The 13442-nt window shown below is 48.1% G+C and overlaps 2 protein-coding genes across 7 annotated transcripts in view; one reads left to right on the top strand and one right to left on the bottom strand.

Annotated features, from left to right (window-relative positions):
* LOC135919265 (neprilysin-2-like) overlaps positions 1 to 1157 on the bottom strand; it is a 39575-nt gene extending 38418 nt beyond the window's left edge. For all 6 annotated transcript variants that reach the window (XM_070521181.1, XM_070521182.1, XM_070521186.1 and 3 more), the window contains exon 1: positions 1042 to 1157. In XM_070521181.1, coding sequence (XP_070377282.1) covers positions 1042 to 1065 — 24 coding nt within the window. In that variant the 5' untranslated portion in view covers positions 1066 to 1157. The remainder of the gene's footprint in view (positions 1 to 1041) is intronic.
* A 3234-nt stretch (positions 1158 to 4391) lies between these two features.
* The window catches only part of LOC135919271 (tetraspanin-33-like), a 12827-nt gene continuing 3776 nt past the window's right edge, over positions 4392 to 13442 (top strand). Inside the window, exons 1-4 of the mRNA XM_065453007.2 lie at positions 4392 to 4573; positions 7306 to 7563; positions 10286 to 10369; positions 11415 to 11633. Of these exons, the coding sequence (XP_065309079.2) occupies positions 4454 to 4573; positions 7306 to 7563; positions 10286 to 10369; positions 11415 to 11633 (681 nt within the window). The 5' untranslated portion in view covers positions 4392 to 4453. The remainder of the gene's footprint in view (positions 4574 to 7305; positions 7564 to 10285; positions 10370 to 11414; positions 11634 to 13442) is intronic.

Genomic DNA, 13442 nt, shown 5'->3' with positions numbered 1-13442 from the left:
CGACCTTCCTTGACTTCAGGTTGGCATTACCTAGTAAAAGAGCGGCCCATACCTTTTCCAAATCTGATCGCTTATCGAGGTGCGAGTGAGAACCATGAGTAGGTTATCTGCATCTATCAGATGGGGCACTGAAAAACAGGGCTTGCGAACAATGCTGCCTGCGATAGTTACTTCCTATAATCGAGGTTACGGGCAGGCCTGTTCAGCCTAAAGTCTGTGCAGCCTACCTATAGAGCCGTTTCTCACATACTGGTTTCTCCATCAACGTTACTCAAATCGCTCGTAGCCTGGGATAGGCCACCTTTCTCGCTAATTAAGTTGTCGCTGTCAAGGTTCCTAAAACAAAAGCAACTTCGCTGAACGCCTTTTTTTTTAATTGAATGCGATAGCGAGAGGTTGTGTTGCCGCGAAGGCATTTCATAAAGGAAATGAAAGGATAGGAAGCGCCACCAACTACGCTGCGGCCATCGCATCTGGCTGGCGCACGAGGTGAGACCGAAGAAAAACCATCAGCGTACGCCAGAGGAAGGATTTGGTAGATTTACCCTAACGTTACTTGTCCGTTCCGCTAGGACCAGTGCATGCACCAAGGTGTCGTTTGCACCCGGCTTGCTCACAGCAGGAGGGATGTTTTTCTCCGCACAGCGCTCTCGCCAGCAGAGGAAGCCACAACGCCGCCCTGCAGCTCCGGCACAGCCGACTGATCGAGCGCAGCGTGATGGTGGGGCCACTTGGCTTCGTCGCTTTTTGCATCCAAATGCACTGGGCGTGTGTGAATGCCTTCTAGCCCTCCGCACGCGGGGCGCGCATGCGCCGTCGATACCACGACAGCACGGCGACGGCGACGCCGACAACGCCAACCGCGATGGGGAAGCAAGCGCGCCTCGGGCGTCCGTGGAATTGCTATCCCGATAGTGAGCGTGTCACGTCGAAACCGCTGGACACTCATGGAACGAAATTCACTGTCGGGAGCTGACCGGTCGTTTTTTTCAAGATTGACTCATTGCGTTATAATGCGTTTAATAATGATGTACGACATACCGGCGCCGATTTGAAGAACGCCATCCAGGACGCTCCAGAAACCTTTGGCTGACGGGAGTTCGAATCGTTGTGGACCGGTTCGATATTCCTCTTCTTCTTCTTCGGCTTCAACTCGCTCGCAGCGCGTGTCCGCAAGGCAGATTATCTATGGCGCTGTTGCTGGTTTGGCTGTCAATAAATTTTGCGAGCACATGACACCGAGTAGCTTGAGACGAAGGACGAACAAAGTTTACAGCCTCAGAATATGTCTATCCAATGTTGCAACTGTTTGCGATAACATGCAGTCCGTGATTCTGCAAACGCTGATGTTAAAGAAGCACTGTAGTAAATTTCGGGCTCTATGCTTCCGGCACAGGCTAAACAGAACACATCCTCTGAGATTTTCTTCAAGTAATACGCTTGTGATAGGCAATCATTGATGATTGGAGTTGGAAGGCTTGGCGTCGCCTTGTCGGGTCATGGCGTACTTTGTTCCATTCTAATAGTGACAGTGATAGTGAAGTATATAACAGCTGCGTTTTACCAGTACTTACGTACGGGGCAGAAACATAGCCGCTTACTGAGCGGGTTCTACTTAAACTGAGGACGACGCAACGAGCTATGGAATGAAGAATGATAGATGTAACGTTAAGGGATAAGAAAAGAGCAGATTGGGTGAGGGAACAAACGCGAGTTAATGACATCTTAGTTGAAATCAAGAAAAAGAAATGGGCATGGGCAGGACGTGTAATGAGGAGGGCAGATAACCGATGGTCATTAAGGGTTGCGGACTGGATTCCAAGGCAAGGAAAGCGTAGCAGCGGACGGCAGAAAGTTAGGTGGGCGGATGAGATTAAGACGTTTGCAGGGACGACATGGCCACAATTAGTACGTGACCGGGCTAATTGGAGAAGTATAGGAGAGGCCTTTGCCCTGCAGTGGGCGTAACCAGGCTGATGATGATGATGATGATGATTCGCCTAAGCTCAATAACCCACAGGTTAATTAACCTAACTTCATCAATTAGGCACATCACAGCGCATATTTTTCCTCGTCTTAAAGGATTTCCGCTTTCGTGCCTTCGTATGAACTCCTCGCGGGCAAGTGAGCGCATTGACGGTCTTGGAGCGTTTCGAATTGGTTTTACCGAGGCGCGGCTAGAACGCAGGCGTGCGCTTGCGCGGACAAGGAACGCGCGGGAGAAAAAAATTCACCAGAGATTATAATCCTTTCGCATTCCCACACGTAAGCAATCTAAAGTGCCTCTGTCGAGAGAGAGAGAGAGAACAAACATTTAATAATCTGGATCAGTGAGAAAAAGGGTTCTTTCTTCAACCAAGGCGGGTGGCCTCCTCAGCCCAGGTATACCACTGGCCTTTGCCTGCTTCCCTGGCCTGGTTCACCGGCTCGCGCCGGACCTGCAAGTCCGGGGCCGCCAGCATGGCCTCACACTATTCTTGGCGGTCTTCTTCTGTGCTTTTGTCTTGGTTTATCTTGGGCGTTTTTTGGGGTTTTTTTTTTAGTTTCTTGATTGTTGGGTTCTGCAAGATTAGGACACCCGATCAACTCGTGACGAAGAATGTCCGGCGTCCCGCAAGACCGGCAAAGGTATGAGAACGTGCCGATTTCTTTTTATTTTTTGATGCCATTAGTATCCTTTGGGACTATCACCCAGTTTTGTCTATCTACGCCTAACTTCCTTCCCGTCAACTTGAGGCACACTGCAGGTAGTCTAAGGTCTGAAGGGTAGGGATCGGGCTACTCTGCTAACGAAGCTTCAGACCTACATGGGTCCCTGGGTCACATGTGCCGCTCTCCGGTGAAAACTCCTCGACTCCAACTTGGATTACGGCATACGTGCCGCCGGTTACGTCCCATAGAGTAGGTGCCGCTCGTCGATGGACCTCCTTGACCCAAAATTCACACACGCGGAATTCACGGTGGCACCACGAGATGGCACCGCGTGTTCGGAGGGAAGCCCGGTCGCGACTTCACAATTGTTAGGCAGCACAGCGGGGCGTGGCATTTCAGGAGTCGCCCGACGTTTGTGCGCAAGCGCAAGTAAGATCGGCTGCGAGGAGAAAAAAATGTGAGCGTTTTTGCTCCTTGATTATCTGACTTTGCCTAGATACTACGATCGAGGAGTTTCTTCGCTCGCTTTGTATGCCTTTGTCCCTAGGCTTGCCGGCGTTGCGGAGTGAGGTCGAGCGCTGGCCATGCCCATGTGCGAGTTTCTTTACGCTTCGACGCTGCCTGCCGGCGCGGTGAACCAGGTGAAGCAGTGGGCACTAACGCCCCATTTGGGAATGGCTCTTGTTAAGGTACGTCGGACGTATGCGAACCGCAGAAACTAAAGGTACGTCTAACAGACTTTCTCGCGCCAGTGGCGCATGTGCTGAGTCACTCATGCGGGATTGTACCTTTTTCGTCCTCTACGGCGCTCTATCTTCGAAATAACATCACTGATTTTCCAAGGGGAGCTGTAGTGTTTGCTTGCTTACGGGGATATGAGCCATTGCTTACGGGGTCATGAGCCATTGCTGATGATGACAGTTACCTGCTTAGAGCTTGTTCTTCATTGAAACGCATGCTGTTCTGTACGTTGTATGGCTGATTCCAATGAATGTGTGGACTGTTCGCTTCACTTTGCTGACTGCTTGTAGCCTCTGCACTACGAGACGGATGAGCCATTGCATTTTTGCTTGCTTAGGGGGGTTACATAGCCATTGCTGATGATAATTTTTGTTCACCGTCCGATACGAAAAAATGCCGACCACCGAAAGGCTAACAGCTTCGCTGTAAAAAACGAAGGGGACCATTTCGTGGAAAGTTCGGTTGCGAATGTTGGTTGCTTGACGTAATACTCCCTCGTAATTCACACCCTCCTTCTCCATATTCTGCCTCCTTCTCCGCCATATCGAGGTCGTGGGGGGCATTAGAAGAAGAAGCAAATGCCCTTTTTTTTCTTTGTTCCTCTTCATTTTAAACCAAAAAAGACGTCACCGTCGTCTGGTTATCCAATAATACTCCTTCTTCGCGCCTCCCTTCGCTTCATATATTCGGCCTTACTTGCAAATTCAGATAATTCATTTCACCTGTGCAACTCGATACTTCGCCCTTAGCGGTTCCGGGCCATCGTTTGAAGTCATCCTCATCCCCATCGTCAAGAACAAGAAGAATAAGCGTGCACACAGAAAACAGGGATATTTGCTCAACCGTGGAGGATTTTATAATTGCTGCAAAGAGATTGTCTTGAATTCTTAAACATTTTATTTTAGTTCATTTCCTCCAGTTCGCGTTACCATTTTCATTTTTTAATAAAGATAGCCTAATTTCATCCAAATCTTGGCCAATCCCCCACAGTGGGTGTGCGCCATCGCATAAGGAACACCATACCATACCATACGGAGTGAGCCGAGAAAGAAGGGCGTTTATGGGGGCTGACGAGGACGAGTCGCCTCCATTCGTCGACGTGAACCCTCTGCACAGGGTGCCGCTGGTCTTTGTGAACCTGCTCGTCTTCGCCGTCTCCTGCGTGGTCGCCTTCGCCTGCGTGAGTTGACGTTGGCCAACTATCGGTAGAGTCGCGAACGTCAGCCGCTCGCAAAACGTAAATTTAGACAATCTACAAATAGTCCATACAGTCTCGATTTAACCCTCGCAGATGGCATTCCTTGGTTTAGGACTTCCCATATTCGTCTGCGTAATAAAGTTTATACCCTACAGTTTAGCGCTTGTCCTGTCTAGTCTTTAGACAGTTTTAGTATAGCGTACGCTATACCATTGCGTACGCTAAAACATAACGGGTCGTCACTGCGCATGCGCTGAACGCTAAACGAAATAGCGGCTATAGCGGGCGTACGCAACGCAAACGAGTTAGCGTTAGCGTTTTTGCGGGGTTTGCGGAGTTTGCGGGAAACATGGCGGCGGTCCCGGCTGCCCGCTTCGAATTCAATTTGGCGTTGCTTTTGTAAAATGCACTTCGTTCGTAGCAAATGACTGTGTAAACGGCTTTCGCTTAGTCTCAGGCCGCTTCGACGACACAGTATTATGGATAACCTCGTGGTATTTTCGAGATCGCTTCTCGTTTCTAACGAGTCGAAGCCTGACGAAAGAAACGTTCGAGATGTCAGCGCCACCTATCGCTACAGGCGCAAAATTGTCCCAACGACAGCATATGGCCTCTGAGATTCGAAGATATCGCCGGCCAACTAAAATTGTAGAAAACGTGCGCTGCTTAGCGTACGCTAGCGTATAGCGTACGCTATAGTTACGTACGCTAAACTAAAACTGTCTTTTGTGGTTCGTCCTTTCTGCGCTATGCTTCTAGTGTAACTATGTATTAACAACCGGCCCAAACCTGTACCCTTCTTGTAACCTACAAGCTGTCATTCTACAAATATAGTTGGCACGGATATTTCCTTTCATTTGTTTTTTTGCCCACAGCATACCGAGCCATAAGCCGACAGTTGATGCGATGCCATGCGTCTACACTATACTGCTACTGAACATGAGGTTGAGGGTTCGATTCTTAGCATCGGCGGGACGGAACGCAAAAACGCTCACGTACAGTGCATAATATTGCCATTAAAACAGACAAAACGTCGTTATGCATATAATATGCACGTTCAGTGTCATGTAATCAAAATTGCTCCGCAGATGTCCACTATACGGAGTCCGTCATAGACAACTGTCCTGTTTGGAGCCGTTAAACTGCTTAAAGAAGTCTATACGGATGTTCGGTGTAGAGTGTACAGATCTCTCCACAGGAAAACACACTGTAGACTTTTTAAAGAATGGTTGTGCGAGTAGAGTCCAGTGCGAGCGTCCATCTTCCTTGGTATGTCTTCACTACACGCGTTGTTTATCCAGTGGTGGTCCCAAATACGTACTTGCACTCGTCGGCACACTCACAAACTATGTCCAGTAAATCTGTGGAAAACTGATTTTTTTTTCTCTCTTCTCTCTCACACACCATGGCTTGGAAATTCTACCTACTAAATTGCAGTTAGTCCACCGATCTTGTCGAAATCCGTAAACCGCAGAAGCACAAAAGATACACCACGCGAATTGCACGCTACTTTTTTTTTTGAAGGGCGCGTGTAGTGCTTGAGTATGGGGTTAAAGCGGGTTATTTGGAAGTTACCGAAAAACTCGAATTTAACAATTCGAAACGTACCGGCAGTAAAAAAATGAACCTTCCGCAGAAGACGCATACATCAGATGTTTACAGTAGAAGTGGTTTTAGGTCATCGGAAACTACGTCCCGGAAGCTACGTCATCACCAGGCATGGTTCAACACGCAACAGCACATACAGGGTGTTTCAGCGAGCACCTTCAATAATTTTTTTAATTGCCTGAGTGGCCTTCTTGAAGAGGGGGACGTTACTTGCGCAAACAATTGAAATGCAGAATCGACTATAATTAACAAAAATTCCCTAATTAAGTTTTTATCTGTACTCCATCTCAGTTATTCCTTGCAGCACTGGGGAAGCTGCAAGGCTCTTTAGCCAATAGGAAGGCTGAACTCCCCTCAAGACGTGTTCATCCGCGCCGTGTCGTCTGCACAGTGTCGATCCGCGTTCCGTTGTGGACATTGCAAATTCTACAACATGGCAGTATTCGACAATCTGGTGAGCTACGACTGGCCCAGAGGACTGCTACGCGGCCTTTCTGGTTGGCTGAAAGGGCCGCCATTACCGAATTAGACAATATGGCGGAATTTGACAACGTCCAGAACTGTACACTCGTACTGTAACGGGCGCGTTCGTCGCCGTACGCAAAGTACACTCCATCTTTGTTGTCTTAATAACCTTATTTCTTCAAATACCTTCCTCGCGGGGTATTCAATTTGCAAAACTCCATAAGTCCTGACACGTGCCCAGACCAATGTCGTCTAGCTGCAAATACGGCAGGCACATGAGGCACGGTTATCTTCCCCCAGGACATGTCATGAGGAGGGAAGATGACCGATGGTCATTAAGGGTTACGGAATGGATTCCAAGAGAAGCGAAGCGTAGCAGGGAGCGGCAGAAAGTTACGTGGGTGGATGGGTTTAAGAAGTTTGCAGGGACAGCATGGCCACAATTAGCACATGACCGGGGTAGTTGGAGAAGTATGGGAGAGGCCATTGCCCTGCAGTGGGCGTAACCAGGCTGCTGCTGCTGCTGCTGATGATGATGAGCTGCTGCTGCTGCTGCTGATGATGATGGTGGTGGTGATGATGATGATGATGATGATGATGATGATGATTGCGCACGACCTCTCTCTCCGAACCGCGTACAGATCATGTCCATCGTGGAGCGCCGTGACGAGATCTCGTTCCGTCGCCGGTCCCTGTTGGTCAGCTTCGTGGTCAACCGGGACATTACGGCGCTGTGCATTTCGAGCCTGCTGATGGTCATCGGCTTCATGGGTTTCGTCGGGGGGTTGCGCGAGAACGTCTGCTTCCTGCGCTGGTACATGAGAGGCGCCTGCCTTCTCGTCGTGCTGGATCTACTCTACGTGGGGGCCACAGTCGCCCTGCCCATGCTCACCAAGAGTGTGAGTGCGGCCCGCGACACGCGGTCCAGGATCGGTAGTTTTGCCCATTACGACGTGATTTGGCAATTCGATGCGGAGAGCAGAGGTCGATGCAATAAATAATGCCACGTGGAAAGACCCACGCGACAGGATGTTACGTGGGCATATATATACGGACAGATGCCCGGAACGACTGGCCCAAAGCCAGCGCTGCAGCTAATAATCGTCGCCGTCATTTAGACACGACTAGCCTCATCATCCTTAATGGTAGCGGTCCTTAGCGGCATTATGTGTTCCGAGGTTTATCTCTCTTGAAAAGGTGACATCGCGAACCAAGTTCTGAGGGTCACGGCAAAGGTAACCAGGGTGTCTACCATGTTGACATTTCCAAATTCCCTGAGTTTTCCAGGTTTTCCCTGAGTGCTTTTGCGAAATTCCCTGAGTGATGCAGAACTATGTTTTATGTCAAGTCGCGCTGAAATCATATCGCCCTATGCTGTCACTCTCTAGTAAGCATATGAAAAAAATTTCAAAGAAAACCGACTTAATCCAATTTGAATACTAAGGAGTAGTGTTTATGTTATTCAAAAAAAAAAGAATATAAGGGAGGGGTTATTAAAATGCACAGCAAATAAAATGTCTTCGAAAATATTTTCAAATCTAGTTGGACATTCTCTAGTACAAATAAAAAGGAGATGCATACAGAACCAAATATTTTCGAATATGAGCTATTTCTATCAACTGATAGCATGCTCAGTGTCATGCAACTGTCCTGACATACTCTCAGCTCGCGCAAGACGCCTCAGTGTTGGGTTTCACTGCTTTAAAGAGTTTATTTTGGCTTGGATGAGGGACACCTGCATCTCAGCATCAGCCAACAATTTGTTTTTTGAGCGCAGGCTCCTTCAAAGAAGCGGTCGCATACTTTTTTTTTCATTTATTTACCCTTCACGCAAAATCACGCAAAACTTAATTCCCCGTTCATTCCTCAGTGCGTCGATCCTTTCTGTTCTCGTCCTCCTTTCGCCACGCGTTCGCCCCACGGACCATTTGAAGAATACTCTTGGTCAATTTACAGTCAACGTCCAATTTTTCGGACCCCCTAGGGGCCGCGAAAACTTCCGAAAAATCCGGCAGTCCGAAAAAATAAATTAATGTCTTTGACTGCCCTTAAGGGCTAAAATCGACACATGTACGTCTGAAAAAGCTCTGAATGCCTGTCAGTGCACTTATTAGGCATATCGGTGCTCCTACTGTGACAGGTGAGGGCGGGTGCACACGTGTAAAATTAAGGAATACATACAGTGTCCCGCGACAATTGCCCCTTCCTACGCTTGTTACGCTTCACCGCGTTACATGACTATAATAAGGCGAAGCAGACTTTCGGGAAAGAGCATTATGCAATGCGCCGTGCTTTCCGAGCTTCGAAGACAAAATTATTACTGTCAGCGGAGAAATGAAGAAACACGGCACCGAACGACAAGAAGCTTAACAGTGAACGTCGAAGCAGCTAGGCCTAGCGTTGCCGCAGTGGTGGTTACGGCTGCCAGCGGATCTGCGTGCGAGAGCATCGGTTCAAGGCGGCGAGGTAATCAAAATAGCAGCGGTGGTGGTTTTCATTAATGCCGTCTCGGACCTGCGATCACGCAAAACGTTTAGAAAATCGGACGGCGAAGAGTTCTTGCGTCTGAAATTTCAGACGTTATGATACATTGAATCTTTGGGGTACGTGGTGGTGCCGCGAAGCCGTCCGAGTTATCGGGAATCCGGAAAGTCGGTCGTTGACTGTACACTGGCAACTCCTCCAGCCGACGACGATTCGTTACGAGTCCTTTCTGTTTCTCGAGCCAGCATTACCGCGACTTTTGACCCTCTAAAAAAATTACAGCTAATTTTACCTGATAGAAGCACACATTCCCTGAGTTTTCCCTGAGTTTTTCCAGACTACTCAAAATCCCTGAGAATTCCCGGTTTTCCCGGTTTTCCCGGTTGGTAGACACCCTGGTAACAAGGTGTTTTTCGACTGTATAATACGTACAAACGTGCGCGGATGTGTTTGTGTTTGTGACGAAGACAATTTCTATTTCAGGTGGCAGGGGGCAGACGAAGTGAATCATGAATACCAAAATGAAGAGTAAATAACAGGTTGTCAACTGGGGCGCGTTGTTAAAGGAACACCACAGGGAAAAGAACGATTAAGCAAGCCGTGTTGGTCATAATAGTTCCCTTGCTTTTCCCTGCTCCATAGCGCTTTTATAGTAGTTGTATTTTATATGTGTATACGTAGTTGTATAGTAGTTTTAATGCAGGTAATATTAGTTGTATCCAAGAAGGTAAGACACTGGAGTCTGAAACAACGTATACTCTTCTCCTTCGTGGCGTTAAAATTTTATGGGGTCATTTCACTTACTCACAGTGTTATATGATATTTTTTGTTAGTCAAACATCCACGCAATGGCGGTGGTTTATCTTATTCTGCATAAGTAGACGCAAGTTAGGGTTTTCAGTGTTGTTTCTATGAATTACCTTAATACCGAAGGCAAAAGCAGTACTTGTGCTCAGTGCAATCCTGCCTTCGCGAAGGCGCGCGTGAACTGCAAGTTCCATTGCAAGCGAGATATCTTTCTCAGAATCACTATGGCTTAAAGCGACATTCTTTCTTCGACTACTTCCAATCGCCATGACCATGCAACATACAACTTCATGTATATGTTGTTCTCAGTGCTCATTACTATATTCGCAGACTGCTCAGAGCGTCTTCACCATAGAGCTCGTGGTCAGCTACCGAGACAACCGGGACTACGCGCGACTCGTAGACTTCGCCCAGGTAAGTGCTCACAACTTAGAGGAGCGAGACTGAGTTTATACAGTCGATGAGTCTGAGCACAGTGCATAAGGCCAAGTAATTTACTGAGTTTAGTGCCAATTTACAAGTGTGTGCCGTCGCACATTCCTTCACGTCACGTACTACACCCGCGACGTAATGTCTCCCCGGGTGGACGGGGGCAGCAAACATGGTAGATAACGGAAGACACTTTTGTCATTCACACTTCACCTACTGGAGCTCTATGCGCGACCTCATGACAATTGCTGCGCGATAGTGGTTTATGCTGCATTTACGTCATGTAACTTTGCCTGGGGCACATGTGCACCTCGATCCCTTTTGTGTGCTTTTCCCCATCTTTCATATTTTATCTATATTACCCTCACCACCCTCCTTCCCAGGTCGCAGTTGCTCAGTGAATGTGGCGCTGCGATGCTATGCAAATCGCGGGGTTCCTTCTCTGCTTAAATTTTTGTGTTTGCTTTTTGAATGCGCTAAAGACCCGTAACTTAGGGGTGCAATAGGGGGGGGGGGGGGGGGGGCAATGGCAAATAAAGCATTGCTGTCGCAATTTGTGTCACGATGGTTGTAAGAACTAACAATTTTGCATTGGCACACCCTGGCTGGTGAAGGACGTCACTCTAATCTTGGCGATTCCCTACATCGGTGGTCGAATTCCTATGGGGGCAAAATGCAAAAAAAATACTCCTTTAGGTCATGCTTTGGGCGCACATACAGGAGTGGTAGGCGGTCAACGTTACTCCAGATCCCCTAACAACAGCATTCCTCGTAGGCTGTCTTGGGAAGCTTCGAGACGCTAAATCCCACAGTTTTGCTTTAACCACGCATCATTCTATCTCTGAGTGCCCTCTTCTGGGACATCCAGGGATAATGTAAATTACAATAAACAAACAAGCGAGCAAACAAAGCAAGCAAAGCCGAGACTGAATCGCGTTACGGGCACCGTCATGATCGCCGGCTACAACCGCAAACCTACTTCCCGGCTCGCGGCGGCGGACGCATCGTAAGACACTTTCCACCGTCGCAGTCGGCGTTCCACTGCTGCGGCGTGACGAGCGACCGTTACCGTGACTGGGGCCAGAACCTGTACTTCAACTGCTCCAAGACTAACCCTAGCGTGGAGCGCTGTTCCGTGCCGGCCTCCTGCTGCCGGCCGCCAGAGGGCCACGACATCGACACTCGCCTTAAGCGTCGCTTCTGTGGCAGCGGAGTGCTCGCCGGTACCGAGCAGGAGGCCTGGAACAAGGTGGGCGCTTCGCGCATCGCTGCCACCACTCGTAGAAAATGAAACAGGGCAGTGCGTAGACGTGGTGTAGACGTCTCCTAGACATTCTTGCCTTCTTATAGAGTATTTTTTGTTCACAGTCTATATAACTCTCTATAGACAAAAATTGTTAGTGCGGAGCGCTCGCCGGTATTGAGCAGGAGGCTTGAGAGAAGGTGGGCGCTTCGCGCATCGCTGCCACCACTCGTAGAAAATGAAACAGGACAGTGCGTAGACGTGGTGTAGACGTCTCCTAGACATCATTGCCTTCTTATAGAGTATTTTTTTCGTTCACAGTCTATATAACGCTCCATTGACAAAAATTGTTAGTGCGGAGTGCTCGCCGGTACGAGCAGGAGGCCTGGGACAAGTTGGGTGCTTCGCGCACCACTGCCACCACTCGTAGAAAATGAAACAGGACAGTGCGTAGACGTGGTGTAGACGTCTCCTAGACATCATTGCCTTCTTATAGAGTATTTTTTTCGTTCACAGTCTATATAACTCTCTATAGACAAAAATCGTTAGTGCGTGTTTTCTTTGGTCTAGAGGGGTCCGTAGAGCATTGACGGGGTTGTTTGCAGATGGACACTAGTATAATCCTTGGGTGAATCAGACGACTAAGAAAGGTATGCACACCGAGACAAGACGCACAAGATTCTTGTTTATTGTTACGTACCGACGTGTTCTTCTATGGGCACTAGTCGATAAATGGTAGAAGTAGATGTACATGAATGAGTCTGTTCTATGTCCATTGCACGCAGGAAGAAGGCCCATCTCCTCGATCTCCCAGTTAATCTTGCTTTCCACCAGCTGATGCCATCTTATACCTGCAAATTTTCAAATTTATTCGCACCATCTAATTCTCCGTCATCCCCGACTACGCTGCCCTTCCCGTGACACGTATTCTGCAACTCTAATATAACACCGGTGATCTGCTTTACGCAACAAATACTTGCCCAATTCCATTTCTTTCTCTTAACCCTTTAATGACGGCACATATAAATACCAGGGATTTCTAGTTGTCTTTCTAAGTTGCCTATCTAAATATGCAAAACATCGAGAATACGCATAATCACCGAAAATGAAAAACACATTTCGCGTAAATTTTTTCAGCAATAGGGGGAAAGAACAAGGCAGAAAACTGGAAGTGGGCTTCAGCTCAAGCCACCTATGCCTGCGTTTAGAATTTTCACACATACTTCTTGTCATACGTAAACCGCATGGGTATACATTTCATTTGCTTTGCATCACCTGTGTGATACCACTGCTGGCGGAGGTCTTGCATCGGTCTCTTTCCTCTGACCGCACTTTGAAAAGGAATCCAGTAGAGTGCCTTCCCCAGCGTAGGGTATCAAACCAGACTATTGACTGGTTAATATCCCTGCCTTTCTCTATTACTCTCTCTCTCTCTCTACAGTCGCATGCCGAAATTCTTCGACCTCGTCCTGTGTCCCGCCTCTAAACCAACATATGACAGTTGCTGTCAGTAGCATAGTGTCATTCTCAATACCGAAACTCAGCAATAAAAATAATTTTCGGTAGTTGCCTGTAAGCAACACTCGTCAGCAAAGGGTTAATCGTGGCTAAAATACCAGCCGTCCCTCTTTGCTCTCTAATCTCGTGCAAGTGTCTTCTTGCCTCTTAACGTTGCGCCTGTTATTTTTCGTTCCCTCACTCGCTGCATAGTCCTTATCTACTCGAGCTTCCTTGTTAACCTCCGAGTTTCTCCCTTATCTGTTAGTGCTGGCACAGACTGCAATAATTCTACTACTTTTTTCTTTACAAAGATAG

The sequence above is a fragment of the Dermacentor albipictus genome, chromosome 7, assembly GCF_038994185.2.
Source record: "Dermacentor albipictus isolate Rhodes 1998 colony chromosome 7, USDA_Dalb.pri_finalv2, whole genome shotgun sequence".
NCBI lineage: Eukaryota > Metazoa > Arthropoda > Arachnida > Ixodida > Ixodidae > Dermacentor > Dermacentor albipictus.
Note: the sequence above shows the minus strand (reverse complement) of the source record. Positions and strands in the feature narration are given on the sequence as shown.